Raw genomic sequence first — 20,686 nt, 5'->3', positions numbered from 1 at the left:
ATTGTGTTATATCAATTCCCTTTTCACAGGCAATACATTCAGTACCAAAAGAGTAGGGTATTCATTAGGGCTCGAGAAAGGCAAGGGTTAAGTAAATAAGAACATCAAATTAATATCCAGGCCTAAATGCTTTAGCAGAGCCAAAGAATCTGTTTAATCATTCAAGTCAACAAAGGTTAAGATAATAAAATAAACTTCTGAATGCTGTCCTTTTTGGAACTTAATCTGTCTTGCTGAAGATGTTTTTAAGATGCTATCAGTTTTGCATAGTCCCAGCTGTTATGAAAATTTACTTGAATACGCTGGGAAGAGAAAAGAATTTTATGAAAATGGCTAAGCTGAGCTCCTGGGTGGCATATTGAAACTGTGAGATCCCAGGACTCATTTAAAACCAGCTGTTGGATGATGATGTTGAGACCAATAACTACTAAATCTTTTCTTTATCGGTGCTCTGTGTTATTTGGCAAGGTGATGGAAGTCAACTGATTAGAAGATTAATATATGATCAAAAGATAATTTCATGATGTTTGTTCATTTTATTGCCTAAGTCTGATTAATAAATTTGCCACAATTTCAGAACATAATACCCTAATTTAAAACAACAATATCAAACATTAAAATAGCTTTGCTTATTGTTAAGCCTGTGTTTTCTTGTTACTAAAATATAGAAAAGAAATACCAGCCATTAATATCAAAGCCCTGGCTACCATTGTGCCTCCCAGGCTATGGTTCATGATGAGGGCAGAGGCCCTTATGAGCTGAGCAAGCAACAAGTCCTCTTTAGTAATGAAGGGAGAAAGCAGTAGTGGTAGTGGGTGCAGACAATGGGAAAATCCTTAAAACTCTTGAGTCTTTTACAATTGACTTTCAGGTTCTGTTATTGATCAAGAGATGTGATTCAATCTTTCAAAAAGAGAGGCTCAACTAAAAGCAGAATCAAAATGCATTGCAAAACATGTAAACACAGCATTATGAACAGCAAAAAGTAGGCTTCATTCATCTGGTTATCTTAAAGAAAAAAACCTCACTAATAACAAATATAACACTATCTTGATTTATACCATTTTAAAATTGGTGTTCTCCAGATGAGGAGCACAACTGTAAATGAGTATTCTGACCTCCCTCAGCATTGCCCTTCCTCCCCAAGCTCCATTAGACAGGTTCTAGAGTATTACTTTGTAGCATCCATTCATTTGTTGTTTTGTTTTGGGTGTTTTTTTGTTTGTTTGGTTTTTTGAGGGTTGGAAGTACATGGATTGTAAAGACTGAGGTTATCATGATTGAACAACAGCAAAAAAAAAAAAGTATCTATTTGCATTTGTGTTCCCCAGTTTTTCAATCTCATTCACAGAGGCATGGAACCTCAAGGTTGAAATGATTCTAGAAGCCAATGGAGGCTGCTTGGCATTGTGGGAAAGAGAGCAGATCTTGAAATCTGGGTTTGAGCTCCAGCATCATGTTTTGGTAGATATGTTTGAAAGAGTGTAGAAAAGTCACTTAACTTGTTTGAGTTCAATCCTCATCAGAAAAGAAAAAAGGTCATGTTAATATTTGTGCTACTAACTCAGAGTTACTTTTGAAGGTAAATGAGAGACTATATAAAAAATATGATCTGTGCCACTGACAGGCACTGTTACCTTGAAAAAATATTCAAATTTTGTAAATCTTGGTTTCCTCATCTATTTAAATGGAAATAATAAAATTAAGTATTTCATAGGGCTACTGAAATAAGTCTTCATAGAGTGTTTGGCATATTTTAAAAAGAGCTCAGTAAAGTTATCTACCATTATTACTGTTATTATTTGAGCCACAGATATTTCTGTGTTGCTTCACACTGAAGTGGATGACTATAAGGACTACCGTACTCATAGGAAAGCAGCCTGGTCCACTGGGGACAGCACAAGCCAGAGGCTGAGAGAGCTGAGTTTGAACCCCACATCTTCCACTTACAAGTTATGTGAACTTGGGCACATAACTTCTAATGACTTCTCCTGTGAAATATGGGGAGAACAATCAGCTACGTCCTGTTGAGAACTTATTATAGATTTTTTCATGTTATTTTATTTAATCCTTATCATAACTATATAGACAGATAGTGATAGAGTTAGAATTTGAACCCTGTCCAGCCTGACACCAGCCCATGCGGATATAATCGTTTCGCTATACACTGTACTGTATTCACCTTTCCTGTTTTTCTTCCCCAATAACCTACTTTGCTGAAGTGAATAAGGCTTAGAGATGATGTGGACAACTTACCTAGAATGGTGTTCAGCAAGTTATAGACTCTAAGTAATTAGCAGTTATAATTAATATGTAAGGTATTATTTCCTAGTCCAACATGCATTCAGTCTAGGGATGCCTCTACAACTCCCTTATAGCCGGTCTCCTTTCTCTGCTTGAATACAGAGGAAAGTCATATCCTGAAAACTCTGGAATATAAAACTCTGAGGATGAAATTTTCAAAAATGAGCATGGGCATGGTGACTGATAGCACAGAAAAAGCCCCATACTGAGCAGATAGTCTAAAGGCACAACTGCTGAGGTGCAATGTTTGACGGCAAAAATGGACTAAAGATTAATGGCAAATCCATAATGACATCTCACCAAGAAGCAATAAGAGAAGTGCAATTCTAATGTCAGGATGCATTCACATGTAGAAATTAAATATTTGGTGTCTTGTAGAGTCAAACCAAATGATATCTATGGTTGTTATTCATACATAAAATTGTAAGTTCAAAATTGGTTCAGGGAATACTGACAGAGAGCTTATGTCAAAAAATGTTAACCCACTGATTTCTGCATTAAATCGCATGCCATCCACAATATTCAAACATAGTCAACTTCCTACCATTTACCTTTTAACTTCTTAAATATTTCACCTTCACTAGTTAACAAAATGCACTCCTGTAACATCCTCGTGACTCCAGCACACCAAATCCAAAGCTTTTATAGATCTCATCCCTGTGGTTTTCTTTTTACTAAGAACATCTCCCCCCTACCGTACTTTTATGTAGTTCTCCCCTTAGTGCTCCAACACGGCAGAGTCCTAGTTTTTCATTCAATGCTCGCTTTCTTTGGCTGACACCCTTCCTTGTCCCACTTCCTAAATGTGGATATTTCTAAAGTGGTTCTTCCTTCATTCTTTTACTCGCCATTTTTTTACTCCTACGGTTTCAATGCTCACTGTGCGACAGTTCAGCTATGTAACCTTTGCGTTCGGTTATGAAACCACTTTAGATTTCTAATCTCATGTTTCCAACTGGTTGCTTTATTAGTCAAGTAAAATAATCTAGAAAGCTTACAAATTCAGCATAACTAAAATTCTATTTATTTATCCTCTTGACTTTCTTCTGACCAAGTTTATCAAGCTGAGCCAGAAAACTTCAGGCCTATATTTATCTTGTTTTTCAAACTTAAACCCAATTAGCTCCAAGAATTGTATGGAATTTTCACCTCAGCATCCTGCAGTTTTACTCCTCGACTTCTTTTCCCTTTTTCTTTCTTTCTTTCTTCTTCTTTTTTTTTTAAAAAAAAACTTAAACTAACCACAATTCCACCCAGGGCCACAGGCCTTGGATATAAACGCCGATCAAATCCATCTGCCACCTTCTGCTTGAAGACTTCTTTCTTACCAATTTCTCCTCTCCTGGTGTCATCTCTGATTTTCCCTCTTGTCTATCCAGGTTTCTGTTTGGCACTTATGACAAACCTTACTGCCATTACTTTCCTTTCCTTTTTTTTCAAGTATATTTTATTGATTATGCTATAACAGTTGTTCCAAATTTTTTCCCTTTGCTCCCTCTGCTCAGTACCCTAGTTCATGTTCATGGGTTGCGCGTGTATGTTCTTTGGCTTCTCCCTTTCCTATACTATTCTTAACATCCCCCTGTCGATTTTGTTCCTACTTTCCAGTGTAATGATCCCTGAATCATTACACTCTTTCTCCCTCTTCCTCCTCCCAACTAATAACCCTCCAAATGATCTCCATACCTATGATTCTGTTTCTGTTCTGGCTGTTTGCTTAGTTTTTGTTTATGTTTTTATTTTTTAGATTCGGTTGTTGATAGTTGTGAGTTTGTTGTCATTTTAATGTTCATAGTTTTGATGTTCTTCCTTTTCTTAAATAGGCCCTTTGACAATTCATGTAATACTGGCTTGGTGATGATGAATTCCTTTAGCTTTACCTTGTCTGGGAAGCACTCTATCTCTCTTTAGATTCTAAATGATAGCTTTTCTGGATAGAGTAATCTTGGTTGTAGGTCCTTGCTTTTCATCACTTCTTGCCAGTCTCTTCCTGCCAGGAAAGTTTCTTTTGTGAAATCAGCTGACAGTCTTGTGAGAACTCCTTTGTAGGTAACTTTGCTTTTCTCTTGCTGCTTGAAAGATTCTCTCTTTATATTTAACACTTGGCGTTTTAATTATGATGTGTCTTGATGTGGTCCTCTTCAAGTCCAACTTGAATGGGATTCTCTCTGCTTCCTTGGCATACATGTCTATTTCCTTCACCAAAGTAGGGAAGTTTTCTTTCATTATTTTTTCAAATAGATTTCCAATTTCTTGCTCTTTCTCTTCCCCTTCTGGCACCCCTATGATGCAAATGTTGTAATACTTGAAGTTGTCCCAGAGGCTGCTTATACTATCCTCATTTTTTTTGTTGTTGGGAGGGGGAATTCCTTTTTCTTCTTGTTATTCTGATTGGTTGTTTTTTTATTCCTTATGTTCCAAATCATTGATTTGATTCTTGGCTTCATCAACTCCACTGTTGTTTTCCTGTAAATTGTTCTTTATTTTAATTAGTGCATTCTTAGTTTCTGACTGGATCTTTTTTTAATGCTGCTGATGTCCTCACTAAGTTCCTTGGGCATCCTTATAAACAGTGTTTTGAACTCTGCACCTGATAGATTGCTTTTTTCCATTTTGTTCAGCTCATTTTCTGGAGTTTTGATCTACCCTTTCGTTTGGACCATGTTTCTTTGTCTCCTCATTTTTGCAGCCTCCCTGTGTTTGTTTCTATATATTAGGTAGAGCTGCTTTGATTCCATGTCTTGGTAGTGTGCCCTAATGTAGCAGTACAGTGGCACAGCTTCCCTTATTACCCAAGCTGGGTATTCTAAGTGTACCCTTCATGTGGGCTGAGTATACCCTCCTCTTGTAGTTGAGCCTTTGTTGCTGTTGGCAGATCAATGGGAAGGATTTACACAGATCAGTCAGCTGCAAGGATTGGCTGTGACTACTTACCACCAACAACTGCCCTCCGTGGAGGATTAGCTGTGCAGGAGCAGGGTGGCAGTGCTCCAAAGTGGTCTGTAGCTGTTCACTGGGTGTGCTGATCCTTGGGGTTCCTGGGTGATGCAGGCCAACGTCAGCCTTTACCTGTGTTTTGCTCAGGGCTGCCCTTCTTCAGCAATCTGAGGTGGCTGCTACTTGTGCTGGGCTTGGAGATTCCCAAGTGAAGCCAAGCTGTGAATCTAGGCTGGTTGCTGCTAGTGCCCAGCCTGGAAGACCTGGAGCTCACTGAGGCCAGCCATTGCTTGTTTGATAGGATTTCAGAAGTCACAAAGCATGAGAGGAGACCAACCATTTATATAGAACAGCAGCTTGGGCGGGCCAGTAAGTTGGTTGGGGTGGAGTCACTGGAGATCTCCAAGGGGGGTCTTATAGTATTAGCCAGGTTGATGGAGTCTCAAATATGGCACTAGCATGCTGGGCTCCATGGCTCTATGGAGGAGGTTTCAGAAAAGGGACAATGGCCTCTGGTCGCCCTGATGGCAGATACTTCAGCCTCTCCCAGCATGCCACTGGTGCCCTTTGAGCTTCCACCCTAGTGCTTAAGCTCAGAGGGAGTGAGTCTGAGTAGGTGAGTCCATGAGTGGGTTCTTTAAGAGGAACTACTTGGGACTCTAGAAGTTTCTTCCACCATCTCAATTCCTGCTGGTTTTTGCAGCTGGAAGTTTTGGAGACTTATCTTCCTGGCACTGGAACCCTGGGCTGGAGTCCTGGGGCAGGGCTGGGCCTGCTCGCTCCCAGTACATCCCTCCTGAATTTTTATCTACCACACATAGGCGAGAGACCAGCCTATTCTGTGTCTGCGCCCCTTCTACCAGTCTCAATGGATGTGGTTTCTTTAATTTCATAGTTGTCGGACTTCCATTCAACTCAATTTCTGACAGTTCTGAGTGATGTTTGTTCTATATTTAGTTGTAATTTTGATGTGGTTGTGTGAAGAGGCAAGCCATGTCTGCCTATGCCGCCGTCTTGACTGGAAACTTCATAACTTTCTTTTCCAACCTCATTCTCCTTGGCTCATTTCCAGTTTTGACCTAACTATATGACATGATCTGGCCAATCAGGCGTGAGCAGAAGTGTGCTATAAAATTCATGGAAAAAAATTTATTTTCTTGACATAGACTCTTTTCCCTTTCTCTTTCCTGCTGAGGTAGATACAGATGTGATTGTTGGACTTAAAGTGGCCTTCTTGCAATCATGACTAAGAGGCCAAGAGATTCACAGAGACTTCTATAGTAACATCATTGAATTACATACAAAACAACATCAACCACCTTTTCTGAATTTCTCATTATGTGAGAAAAATAAAATCATTCTGATTTCCATAGAAAACATGGTGCTTTCTCCAATATTTTGGTGACTCTTTTGGAATTTCTTCTTTGGCACCAACTTAGCCCTGCCCTGCCCCCCACTGCTGAGCTTCTCATTCTGACACTGTACTTACTGCTCAGTATAGCCCCTTACCTCCAAAGACACCTGATGATCCAGACTAAACCAGCCTACCACTTCCGCTCATCTCCCCACTGAGGACTGGACATTATCCTTATAGCTCAGATTCTCATGACCTTTTCCTGATGACTGACATAGTTTCCCAGTCTACTCACTCTCCCTGTTTTCAGTCTCTTCCCATTCCTTTTTGTACTGGATACTATCACCATGTGGACAAAAAAAAGGGGGGTTCTATAATAAATCTTCCAAGTTCAATGACTGAAAAGTAATTTCACAGGGTGATCTGATCATAAATTCCTAACTGGGCACGTCATGGTGTATAGTCACACCTCAGACCTATAAAAGGTTTGTCTTTTCTTTAAGCAAGCATTATCCATTGTTCTTGTGCATCTAGGTGAAAAAACCTTTAAAATGCCAGAGTAATCTTCTTTGTTAGACCCCTTGGTGGTGTAACCACACTCAAGGAAGTGAATAAATTCTTGTTAACTGTCCTATAATCCATTCATACAGATTTCCCTGTCCTTGCTTTCTCCTACCTTCATGTAGTCTTCCTAATGTTCTCTCCTTAATTCCAAATGAATGTATAAATGGAACCCAAAGCTGTCATTCTGCATAGTATTTGAGATCTTGCTTCTGGTCATGTTGTCATTCTGGCTCAAATAAACTCATAAAAATTCTGTACAGGATTGGACATTTCTTACACTGGTATCCAAAAAGATTTTCATAAAGAACATTTTGTAGTAACACCAAATAGTCTGGTGGTAATATATATCAAATGATGTAATAAAAAACATCTTCAATGGCTCCTATTGCCTACCACACAAGACATTCAAAATGCTCCATAATATAATGTCAATAAAAATTTCAGCCTTATATGATATAATTTTAAATATTTAACCTATTTCCTTAGCAAACGGAATATTATTGTTTCTTAAATTAATCCCGTCATTTCCTACATGAATAATATTGTTTGTACTATTTCTTCTGGGAATGTGCAATGTCCTGCTCTTAATCTTATCTTTTAATGATCATCCATTTACGAAGTCCTAGTTCAAATGATAACTCTTCCACATTCTCCAGTTATTTAAAATGGAAGAATGTTCACTTTTCTAGCATCTCTTGGCACAGTTATTTAAGGCATATAATATACAACCACATGGTTTTCTTGTTCAAGCACCCATGAGATTACCAGATCTTGGGAGTAGTAATGATGTAATAATATTTCATTCTAACATTCAATAAATATTTATCAAGTCCTTACTGTCCTAGGTGATGGTGGTATGAACAAGATAGACCAAGTACTTGGAGCTGATGTTTCCAGGTGCTGGCATGTTTTACAGATAACAAGCATATAAATAAATAAGCAAATAGGATAACCTCAGATTAGATTGGATAGCTAGGGAAGTTCTCCCCAAGGAGGATTTGAGATGAAATCTCAATGATAAGAAGAACTTAATCACAAGAAGGCCAGAAGAGAGCAAATGGAAAATCACCAAATTAGGAATGAGTGTGCTGTGTTTGAAGAACACAAGGAGGACAGTGTGGCTGGAGCATAGTGAGTGGAGGGGAGGACTAGTATAAGGTGAGGTTATAGAGGCAGGCAAAGACTAAAACTTGAAGGTCTGTGGAGGCCAACCCAAGTGGTTTAGATTTCATTCTAAGGTTTAAAACAAGGAGTAATATGATCTAATTTATAATGTAACATGATCTCTCTGGCTGCCTGTAGAAAATGGATTATACAGGCTTAAGAGTGGAAGCAAGGTTAATCAGACTCTTGCTTACCATAGTAATTAAGAACATGAGATGATAGTAGGTTGAATTGAGTGGTAGCAGAGAAGAGAGAGAAGTGGACATAGTTACAGTGCTTATAGTATTAAGCATGGTACCTTGAACATAGTAGATGCTCAGTACACATTGCTAAATATTCATCCAAGAATTCAAGATACTTTCACTTTTTTAATTTCTATATTATCTATTTCCTGCTTTTATTTTCATATTATACCTTAATATATTCTTGTTTGACACTTGGGGAGCCAAAGACAAAATAAAAGAACTTCATATTCAAGGAAACAGTATGAATCCCATAATGGAATGTCAGCTAACAAAGAATTGAAATGATGGAGGATAGTATTGTTAAGTTAATTATGGGAAGAAATGAATTACTCGAAACAAATGGTAAAAAGTAGAATTCAAATCCTTGATAAGATAAAAATGGTCAGGGTATTCAAATACAAAGATTTACATTTTAGAAAAAGAGCATCTGTGTCCATGTCAGCTGGAATAGTGTACCTATAGAACATGTGGGTAAAATTAATTTTCGTTAAATTGAAGACTTTTCCAGTTCTAACTTACTTTCATTTATTTGGAAATATAAAACATTCATTTATTATCTTGATATGATAAATTTCCTAATAAGTAGCTAATACTATGTTACTAAAAAGGACTACTTATAAAATCTAAAAGCACTGAATGTGACCTGCCTGGTCTCTAAGAATCTGAGAAAAAGATAGGCAAGTCAATAGGTCCTCATTCCCTTTCTCTTATACTTTCCAGGACATTTAGAGCTTTACCCATGAAGATTTATTCTGCGTTGTTAATTCAATTTAAATTCCTTTAATACAAAGAAAAATCCAGGGGAAAATGGGATCATTTTTTTTTGCCACTTTGCACCTGAAATGTTGAATGGCCCCTGAATCGTGTGAAACTTGGCCCCAGTCGGTGTGAAAACTGGCTGAAATCTGTATGAAAGGCAGTCTGGGTTCGTCAAAGTAGTTCATGAACTTTGGCCAAACTTCCAAGAAACCTGGTCCAAGTCTAAGTTTGTACTGCAACATGAAACCAGGTGAATTTCACGTGGTTTCAGGTTTCATCCTGAAAATTTGGCCTAGCTTTATAATCAATCATCACTTTTTAGAACGATGAAAGCCAACACACCTTTTTGAAAATTAGGACTGCATGCATACTGATGACAGCTAAGCTGTGACCCACCCCTCCACTTCCTTTGCCAAAAGAAGATTTCTCAGAATGGAAACAGTCTCCCTCTTACCTGGAAAGGGCAAGTTGAGTGATTTTGATATTGCGTGTAGAAAGAAATGATACTCAATACATGGAGGCATGCCATGTGAAATAATCACCACATACAGAGCAAGTGGCTATACGCTAATCATTTAAGGTTATGAGAATTTTATTCCATTCACATCCATGACATATATCATAATGTCTAATTTTCTTGACCATAAAGTGAGCTTTTACCTTGAAGCTAGTCATCAACTAGAATAACTGCCATGAGAAACGAAATGCTCTGAGGCATAATCACTTCTCTATGAAGAATGGCTGAAGAAAAGCAAGGAAAGTGAATCACAGCATAACTTTTACCTAGTTTAAGAAGCATGAGGAGATAAGACTATAGACTTTTCAAATTTGCATTGACTACATCTTTTGCAGTAAACCCTCTACTGTGTTATACTTGAATTCAATAATTATACACAATGACAAAAAATCCTACACAATTGTACTTTCAACCTGCAAGTTTTAAACGTGCTTTTCCCCTGTAAAAAATGACTTTCTTCAACCAAATACTCGCTTTTGTGCTTAGTGACATGAGAAAATTGAGAGGTATGTCTGAACGGAGCCACTACATCATTGGAACAGTATGTCTGAACATTCGGGTAATAAGGCACAGATGTGGAGCAGAGGACTTGGCACTACCAAGGTAACAACAACGCATTCACCATTGTGCTTAATGGTTAAAAGAGCCACATTTGAGAAGAATAAACGAATGCCCCTTCTCCCTGGATTGCTGAATTATATTACACCTTTTATCTGCTTAAAAATCTATTAAAAATAAGAAATTCAAATAAGCATTATTCAATCATGGTGAAGAATAAAAATATAAAATGCATTAATATTTTCATCTATAATATATCATATTTATGCAATAGCACATAAAGTTAAACTGCAGAAAAAAGCCAAATTCAATAGGAATCCACATGGCCTTTATGTTGCAAAACACTGCATGCAATGATAAAGGACCCAACAGCCTCTGGAGAGGCAGTGGTGTTGACTTTTAGTAGCAGTTTTGGCCCTTAATCAGTAGGGTTAACTACTGTGGAGTGTTCTGTTTACAGTTACCAAGTCAAGATAACGCAATAGCATATACACATTAGTTATTATTAAGGCTATTTCACTTATAAGTGGTGCAGTATTTTTGTCAGCCATTACTAAACTATGTGACACAAAGGCAGTTAGGAAGCCACGGCTGCTTTCATTCAGTAAGTTCGGAGCTGAAAACTAATTTTCTGCTCAAGATTGGAAGAGTACAACTTACCCGAGGCCCCTGATCACCTTGTTCTCCCTGTAGAGTAGAAAAATGAGATGATAGATAGTTTAAGCACTAAGTCTGTATGTGATGCTCATTAAAAAGATCATAGTTTAGGTCATGTCAATATGGATTTCCACTAACTTAATTTGTTTCTCCTATTCATTTTCTTACCTTATCACCTTTTGGACCAGGAGGGCCCTAAAGAAAAGAAAGAGAAAAATAAAGTGTTTAAAAATAAATTTTAAAAATTATAGCTTGAAACATGAGCTAGAGTTAGTTACAAGATTCGTGCAAAGGGCAGAGAGATATAGCTGCCAATGAGGTTTTCCAAGGAATGCTGGGATCTAAACTATAATTATAATAATATGGTTAGAATATGAAAATTATATATACATGGTATGATGGTATATATACACACAGGAAAGCACATGTCATAAGTGTATTATATACTAAATAAAGTTTCACAAACCGAACATACCTATGCAAGTTGGAACCAGCTAAAGAAACACAGAAGCACCTATTGAGACATTTCCTTATTACTGCTCTCCACCAACAGTAATCACTGTTTCTGACTTCTGACAGAATAGGTTAGTTTATGTACTTTATATAAATAGAATCATACATTATGTGTCTGGCCTCTGTTGCTCAATATGTGTGAAATTCATGCATAATTTTGTGCATGGTTGTAGATCATTTTTCTTCCTGTTCTATAATGTCCCATTGTGTGAATGAACCATAATTTATTTAGTCATCCTGTGGTTGATGCCCATTAGTTTCCAGGAGTTTCTGGGTCCTGACTATTACAATTAGTGCTATCATAAACATCACTGTATGTGTTTACTGGTTAAAAGTTGTATGCACTTTTTTCTTGTATGTGTAGTAACTTTTTAGCAAGTGATATTCTTATGCACTTCTTTTGAGTATATAAAGGCCTGTCCAGAAAGTATCCAGCCATGTACTATGAAAAAATAAGAGACATTTATTGAAGAAGACATAAGATACAAGGAACATTTTATATAGGACAATGATACCTCAGTCCCCTTCAAAGTAGGCACCTTGGGACCTCACACAATTCACAATTCTCCCAATTGCTATTAGCTGCCCTGTTGTATTTTCCTGAATCTTATCAACACTGAAATTTCTTTCCTTTCAAAAGTGATTTTAGTTTTGGGAATAGCCAGAAGTCACAGGGCACCGAGTCTGGGCTGTAGGGGGGCTGAGTCACCTGGGTGATTTGATGCATGAGTGGGTGCTTTGTCATGATGAAGTTGCCAGTCACCACTTGCCCATAGCTGCAGCTATTTTCGTCATAGTGCATCTCTCGATGAAGGAAGAACATTGAAGCAGTACTCCTTATTAATTATTTGGCCTGGAGGGGCCAAACACTTTGATTCAACACCTTCCCAATCAAGAAACACAGTTAACATGGTCTTGATCTTGTTGCAACTTTGTCATGCCTTCTTTGGGTATGGAGAGCCAGTCAACTTCCATTGGGACAAGTAGGCCTTCATTTCTGGATCATAGCAGTTGACCCACCATTCATCTCTGGTTATGAACTTCTTCAGGAAATCTGGTTCATTGGTAACAGCCTGGATCAAGTCTTTAACAACTGAAGCACAATGTTCCTTCTGCTCTGATAGCAGTAGCCATGGAACAAATTTTGCCACACGTTTCATGCCAAGATCCTGCAAAATCTTGGACACAATAGTGTTGGGAGTCCCCAGATCAGCTTCTAGTTCTTGCGGTCAGTTGTCAATCTTTGTTGATTTCAGTCCATACACATTCAACATTCTCAGGTGTTCTGCTTGTTGCAGGCCTTCCAAAACATGGATAACTTTCAACAGATTCTTGACCATCATTGAAGTGTTTGTGCCACACTTTTATTTGTACTGCAGTAATTGCACTGTCCCCAAAAACCTTCTGTATCACCTGAATTGTTTCCACAGAGAAATATTCAAGCTTAATGAAAAATTTAATGTAGATCTGTTGCTCTACCCACTCAGTCATTTTGAATGTGATGACCACACAGTACACATGCTCACTCAACAGTGCCTACAGCCCCCACTGACTAGTACAGTGAAGTTGACATTGTTCACACATGTGCATTCCAGTCCGCTCTTCTTGGCTGCCAGGTTACATCAATGTTGCACAAACTGTTCTCATTATATTAACAATGGCTGGACTTTTTCCAGGAAGACCTTGTATATCTAGGAGTGGAATTATCAGGTTATACATACATATGTTCAGTTTTAGTAGATACTGCCAAATAGTTTTCCAGTGTGGTTCTAACATTTTACACTCCCATCAGCAATGTATAAGAACTTCAGTTCCCCTATATTAACACAATACTTGGTATTTTCCATCTTTTTCACTTTAGACATTCTGGTGGAAGTTGTAGTAGTTTCACACTGCATTTTAATCTGTTTCTCCAGTGAATGATTAAGTTTAACTCCTCTTAATGTAGGTATTAGCCATTTTATATCCTCTTTCAGAAAGTGGTCACATCTTTTGCCCTTTTTCAATTGTTATCCTATTGATTTTTTAGAGTTCTTTATAAATTATACTACATATTCTATATTATTTATATTTATATAGAGATGGGGTGGGGAAGAGAGAGAACACAAATATATTCTCCTACTCTGTACATGTGCTTCTATTCTCTGGTAGGTGTTTTTGATGAACAGATGTTCTTAATTTTAATAAAATTCAATTTAACACTTTTTATGTTTATAGTTATCTCTTTTTGTGTTCCACTTAAGAAATCTTTGCCTACTCCAAGATCATGAAGAGGTTCTTCTATGTTTATACTAAAAGTTAAAAGTTGTATTATTTTATCTTTCATATTTTGTTCTGAATTCACAGAGAATTGATTTTGTGCATGATGTGAGGTCAAAGTCAAGATTTTTTTTTCCCCATGTGGATATCAAATTAACCCAACATTATTGATTGAAAATGCATCTTTTCCCCATTGTAATACAAGTGTTACTTTTGGCATAAATTAGATGACCATATATATGTGGACCTTTTCAGGAACTTCTCCTTTGTTGGAGAGCTGTCTATTCTTGAGATGCACTGAAATTTTCTCTACCTTTGAACAAAAATACTAGCAGGAAATATTCATTCTAGAGGCACCAATACTTTTCCCCCTTAGCTCTTAAAAATAAAAGTCACATTTCAGGGCTCAGCCTACCAAGGAATTAGAACATTTCATAGTTTCCTTCAATCTCTCACCTTCACCTCCAGTAGGGCTGAGGAATAAGAAGTCTAGATGGAAAGAAAAGCCAAGGTTCTAGCAAAGTACCCTCTTTAGGTCCTAGTGGAGATTACTGTCACTTCAGGTGGGCAGGTGGGAATGCTCTGCCTACTAAAATATCTCCTGCTAAGAATTAGCAGCAGAGGACCTGTACCCAATTCTCGTCCTCAGTTGTGGCACTTCTGGTAAATAGCTGTGAGCTTATCATGAAATTGATAATAACAATAACATCATGTCTTACATTTTGTATATTTTACTATCAACAAAGAACCTGTTTCAGCATTTAACCTTCTCCCAATCTAAAGAGGAAAGTATTACATTAATGCTTTTATAGATGCCTAAAATTAAAAAAATTATCAAGTGTAGGTCTCTTGGAAGTGAGTTTAAGCTAGTCTGTGGGACTTTACATGCAGTGGTTTGGGACGCTGAGTGTTGGGACACAGCTCTAGCACTAGATTCCCAGAAAGAATGATGATCATGTGCCTGCCTTCAACAGGTGCTTTCTGAAATGCCTTCTAATCGCATTTCCCACAGGGTCAGGGACACTGACTCCAAGATCTCAAGTTCAAAATGAGAGAAAGAGGAACTATAGTGTATCAGGGAGGGGAAAAAAGACAAAATCCTTTTATCTCTTACCCAGAAAACAATTTTTGCCATTAAAAAAGGGAGGCTAGGAAAATTATTTTTTAATGTCTTCACTAAATTTTTGATGTTTTTATTAATGTTTCCATGAATCAAGCAGTGACTAATTAGTACAGTCTGTGTTTACCTCTGTAAAATTAAGTTTAAAGAATTTACTTGGTCATATTAAACATACACAAAAGATTCACTAATACTCTGCAAATAGAATTTTATTTTTGGTGGGGCCAAAGACAACCCAAAGAAAAGAATGAGAAGATACCTGCCATCAAGTTTAAGAACTACAATGGAGTTTCTAGTCTCGGTTTAAGTAGAATGTTATTTAACTTTATTTTGATCTTCATATACAGTTATTAAATATAGAGAGGGAGTTTGGCAGTGTTCTAAGTACTGATGGAGAATGTGGTGGGAGCAGCTGATTAGAAATCTAAATAGTTTGTTCTGGAAGAGCTAAATAGTCTAGTGTCAGCAGTAGATATTAGCATTAAGAAAAACCACCCTTGGAAAATCCAGCTACTGTAAGGTCACTTACAATTACTGTGGATCCCTCCCCAGCTTTCACCCCTTCCCTTCCTAAAGCTTCTCCTCTTTAAAGTTCTATTTGCTTTTATTGGTGAAATTTCAGAGGCCAAGCTTCTCACTGTACCAGTCCTCTAAAATTGCTTTGTTAGGTTATAGGGTGTGTTTGAGGTAAAGACTTTTCTGAAATAATTTGACAGTGGAGAATGGAGAGGAGTCATTTTCTCAAAATGTAATTACTAATTACCAATTACCAACGTGATATGTATCAACTAGAACTCTTTAGGCAGCTTCAAAATTTGCATTCACAATTTGTATTCACGTCCTGCAAAAGGGGGTGTTTCTGAGCAGACAGAATGGCGTCCTGACACCTGCCAGCTCAAGACAGAACCAAAGCAGAGGTCAACCTCTATTCACAGCTGTGCTGGCTGCTTTGGACACTCCAGACCCCACTTGTGCTCTTGGGATTAATGGCAGGTGTTTTTCTTCTGCTCTGACAGAAACCCCACTCTTTTTTCTGAATCGGACCCTCTTCACTGCAAATATGGGTTGAATTTTGAGAAAAAAATGTGGGCTACCTTGATAAACAGAGATAGGATTTCAAAATTTGGGAGCCATGGCTCTTATCTAAGTCAAAAATAAAAGAAAAATTTCTTTGATTATTAACTTTTAAAATTAAAGCTGGGTCATTATTCAAGTTATTTTTGTCTTCAGAGTAAAATAAAAAAATCACTGGTATTAGCAATACAAATCAATGAATTATTTGAGTTATAGAGTATTTTTCAATGGCATTTTGTTGCTTCCAATATATTTGTCATTCAGGTATCAGAATTAGTGATGGTTAGTAAATATTTTAAGATAAAACTTTGTTGCCAAAGCATAGTTGAAGTCAATGGAATGTAAATACAGTAAAATTACTGATCATGAAAAAGTAAATAGTGAGTCACAGTTTTATAAATGGCTTCTTTTGGGAATCTTGTCCATCTTTTCTGGTCTAGCATGTTGGATCAGATCTTTATAATGTCCACTTACATAAAAATATTTGAAATAATCATTTTAGTTAGTTTGATATAGTTAGCTCTATTTACATAAATTTTAAAGGTGTTAACATAGCTTTTATTATTAGTGTTACTCAGTCGTTGAATATTTCTTTCAGAATGCTGTTATTAGAGTAGTATTAATTTATTACCAAAGAATTTAAAAATTTCAGTGGCAGACTTCAAATTAGCCCCTATTCAAATGATTTTATGGGAACAATCTTTTTATTTATACCAAGCCTTTAATTTGAGTCTCAAAATTTATTTCTATCCAAACAACTAAGTTTTCCATGCTCCATTATCTATTTCAATTAGAAGATAAAATGAAATTCAAAGTACAGTGAGTAAAAGGCACAAAAAATGAGATTCAGGAATATATTGAATTTCAATCTACATAAAAAGTAATTAAAATATAGCTGGAAAAGACAGATGTATTCATAGTGGTTAGATGTCCCAATAAAAGCCTTTCATTCACTACAACTGTAAATTTGCCTACTTTGAACTGGCAAAAGTTAAAGAGGGAATAATTTTTAAAAGACGGCAATAATAAAAACAAAATTAAATTCTGCTAAAGGTAGGAAAAAAAATAGAAAAGGAGCAAATCCTGGAAATTCTTGGCAGCCAGACCTGCTGGAACAAGAGTGGGGTTATGATTTCTAGCCCATAAATTGTAGGCCATTTTTTATTTTTGAAAAATAACAACTCTTTTCTGATTAATCTTTTCATTTCTATAGAATTATGAGAACAAGCAAGTTTCATTTTCCAAGCATTTATGGCCAACCATTAGCCAGGCAATGTGGTCTGAGTCTGGAGAAACGACATGTAAATATAATTATATAGTTGAATAAACACTGTGTTGTGGGAGTAAGGAGAGAAGAGAAGGTAGGTGATCTGGAGTTAAAAAGATGATATTGGAATTGGCTCTTGAAAGCTGGCCAGAGATAAAGGGGACTGGGAAGAGGTGAAGCAGTTCAGGCAGAAGGGAAGAACATGCATAAGTATGAAAGGACATTATGTTATCAACGAAAGATGAGTTCAGAGTGGTAAGAATATAAGTGGTGTGGGAGTGAAGATGAGGAATACGAAGAAAGAGAGACTTGGAAAGGCTGGTAACAATACCCATGTCCCTGGGCCAGATGCCATTATCTATTTAGCAAGGGAGTGGCAAGATCAAGTGTGATTCATGGAACTCTGAGAGCACAGAATGCTGTTCTTAGGAAGCTGTTACTTTGGTACAGGAGAGAGATGGTAAACACCTGAATTAAGATCAGGGCAGTGGGAACACAGGGGCAGTTCTAGATTCAGAAGATACATCTGAGGTAGAACCAATGAGACCAGTTAACTGATTGGACACGGAGGCCGTGGGCAGATCATCAACATAGTTTAAGTCCTACTCATGTGAAATTTCACAATTTAGTGCATTTGCAGAAAAGCATTGCCCTAAGCTGGTTCAACACAGCAGCGGCAGAGCCAAGAGAGCCATACAGTTTTAAATCTGCTTCTTGGGGTGGATGTCAAATCCAAACAGATTGTTGGCAGTTTTGGCTGACCTAATCAGAAATAGCTGTGAGAAAGAAGGGAGAGAGAGAAAGGAAGAATCCCTCATCATCCCTTTTGGGAAAAAGGAGCACGGATGGTAATGATATATGGTGGCCGCACTGTGCGGCCACTAGGCAGAGGCCCCCCTTCTTCTGTGTTAACTTAGGAATAAAGTATACCTTTGCTACATTTCCCTTGCTCTAATTTTTAGACTGCAAACTGAAAACAGTCTTAGTACATTTTAAAAGCCATAATTGTCCTAGTCTTTTAAGGATCAAGAAGACAGAGTCTGCCACTTGGCCATTCCCTAGGAGCACAGCACACCCTCGGTGGTCACTGAGTATTTGGTGTGTGTGTGCTCTACCCCCAAACACATTACTTTATCAATGTTCGGTCTTCCCGGAAGAAAGGAAACAGGGAATATCCAATCTTCCCTTATTCAAGTAAAATAAAAGCCTCAATTCTACTGATTGTAAGATATCTCTCTGATCCCCAACTGTGTCTTCAATTTAATCATTGTACCAATGAGATACACACTCTTATACCACACATTCATGAAGAAATTGAATTTGGTATCATGGTATTTAGTAGGTATCTAAAACTGCACAAAATCATACTGTAAATAATAGTAACAATGGAAAAATCTAGAGTTTACTTGAAAAATAGGGATGCTAACTATTTAATGTGAATTAATCTACCTTACCTCTGAACAAAGTGTTTTAGCATAGCATCACCTCTAACTAAAATGTGAACATGTGTTCTTCCAAGTATATACCTCAACCTTGAATTCATATATACAGTTTTCTGCTTTACTAGCATATAATTTTTAGGGACACTTCTTTCTTGAAGCACCATTTTTTTTTTTGTTTCACAGATTTTCAACTTTGCAAATAACTTCAGTGAATAACATGTAAATTCTAAATTTTTTATGAAAAACCTGATGTGAAAATGTAGAAGTTCCTATATATAAGTATAGATCAATGTGTGTGTGTTCACACATGTGGATGATTGTATATGATTTCTTTTTAAATGTTTCAGAATTAGTAAAAAATAAAAAGTAAAAGTATAATTTGGGGGGAGTTGAAAATCAAGTATGCAGAAAATGAAGCATCTTGGTGGTTAAGTGCTCAAGCTTTGGAGTCAGACAGATTCAGAGTAAAATCCTGGTTGTGATAACCTCTGTGGACCTCAATTTCTCTTTCTGTAAAATGGGGAAAACAATGCTCGCTGTTTGGCTACAGTGAAATACTGCCCAAGAAGCAATTTGTAGAATGAGTGATCTACCACTGATAGCAATTATTAAGTACACACTCAATATTTTTAATAATTTAATATTGTAATCACAGTAAGCATAAAATTTCTTTTTCAGATACTTGACCTGAGGATGAAGAAAGTAAATATATTGATTTCTTCAAATGAAAAGGCAATGTGGTGAGAAATGTGTTAGGTGGGTGGATGAAAACATTGGAGAATATGCACATTTAATATAATTTACCTCAATGTTCAGGAACTTTTACCAAACAAAACAATGCAAAACAAAAATATTTTATTGTAGATTTAACCACATTACTTTAATGACTAAACAAGACTAAACTTTAGGCCCTATAACCACCTAGTCACTCCTAGGATAAAGTAGGTGCTCAGTCAATTTTTGCCAAATTAAAGTACCAAAATTAAAATAATGCAATAAACTCTGTGTTCAAAATAGCAACATATAAAGAATTATACAGGAACTAGATTCAATGTTGCTGCAAAAGAACTATGTTTACTAAAGTTTCAAATTTTGCTAAGCCAGGGAAGGGAATTATAGCCATAAACAGATTTATAGCTTTAGACTTTACACCTTTCACTCTTCATTGAAGATTAAAAGAGACCAAGCAGAAAAAGAGGTAGATATAAACAGAAATTTAAAACACCCCAAACAGCCCCACTTATTGCAAATAAATTTTTACAGTTATTATTTTCTGGACATTCTCTGTGGTGAGATTGTAAGTGTAAGTTCTTCTGTGGTGTCAGTCTGAGTCCTGAACAAGGGGACTATATATGCCCATGACCAGTCTCAAATCATAAGCAGCTGCCGTAAGGAAACAATTAGTACGGTCTAGCACTAAAAGAAAATTTTTAAAAACCAAACATTAAAAAAGGACTTTCAAAAGTAAGACTGATGTAGCTCAATGGAGTTAAGGGCTTATAAAACAGCGGGAATCAGGAAAGTTCACTCTGGCTTTCTTTTCTAACACAATACAAATTAAATACAGCCAAATTGCCACTGCTGCCAATCAAAGCCAAGGGGGCCCTTCTTCTCAGCATCATTCCTTGTCTCTTGAATGTTTTAAGGGTTGCTAAAACTTTTTTGTTTAACTTTGCATTTTTAACTTATTTTTAAGAGGTCAAATAAAATGAACTCCATGGTGAAAGATTTGGAATCCTAAACATTCCTTTTTGTCGAAAGAAAGTATCAACTTGCTCTATAAACGCACACAGTAGCTGCTGTGATTTCACAGGGAACAGGCTAAACTATCCTACAATACTTCCAGTGTCCTCAATATAATTAAAATGTATTCAGAGGTGCGTGTATCTTTAAACCTTGGGTTTAATTTATAATCGCCTATTTCATCATGTTCCTAAATACTGTCCCCACAT

The 20,686-nt window shown here is 36.9% G+C and overlaps 1 protein-coding gene across 1 annotated transcript in view; it reads right to left on the bottom strand.

Annotated features, from left to right (window-relative positions):
- COL25A1 (collagen type XXV alpha 1 chain) overlaps positions 1-20,686 on the bottom strand; it is a 481,906-nt gene that overhangs the window by 137,982 nt on the left and 323,238 nt on the right. Inside the window, exons 6-7 of the mRNA XM_054591568.1 lie at positions 11,228-11,254; positions 11,063-11,089 (exon numbers count right to left, since the gene is read on the bottom strand). Coding sequence (XP_054447543.1) covers positions 11,063-11,089; positions 11,228-11,254 — 54 coding nt within the window. The remainder of the gene's footprint in view (positions 1-11,062; positions 11,090-11,227; positions 11,255-20,686) is intronic.

This window comes from Pteronotus mesoamericanus, unplaced genomic scaffold, assembly GCF_021234165.1.
Source record: "Pteronotus mesoamericanus isolate MK-2021 breed Mesoamerican mustached bat unplaced genomic scaffold, CSHL_Meso_final scaffold_232, whole genome shotgun sequence".
In the NCBI taxonomy this organism is placed as follows: Eukaryota; Metazoa; Chordata; class Mammalia; order Chiroptera; family Mormoopidae; genus Pteronotus; species Pteronotus mesoamericanus.
This window is presented reverse-complemented; position numbering and strand designations above follow the sequence as displayed.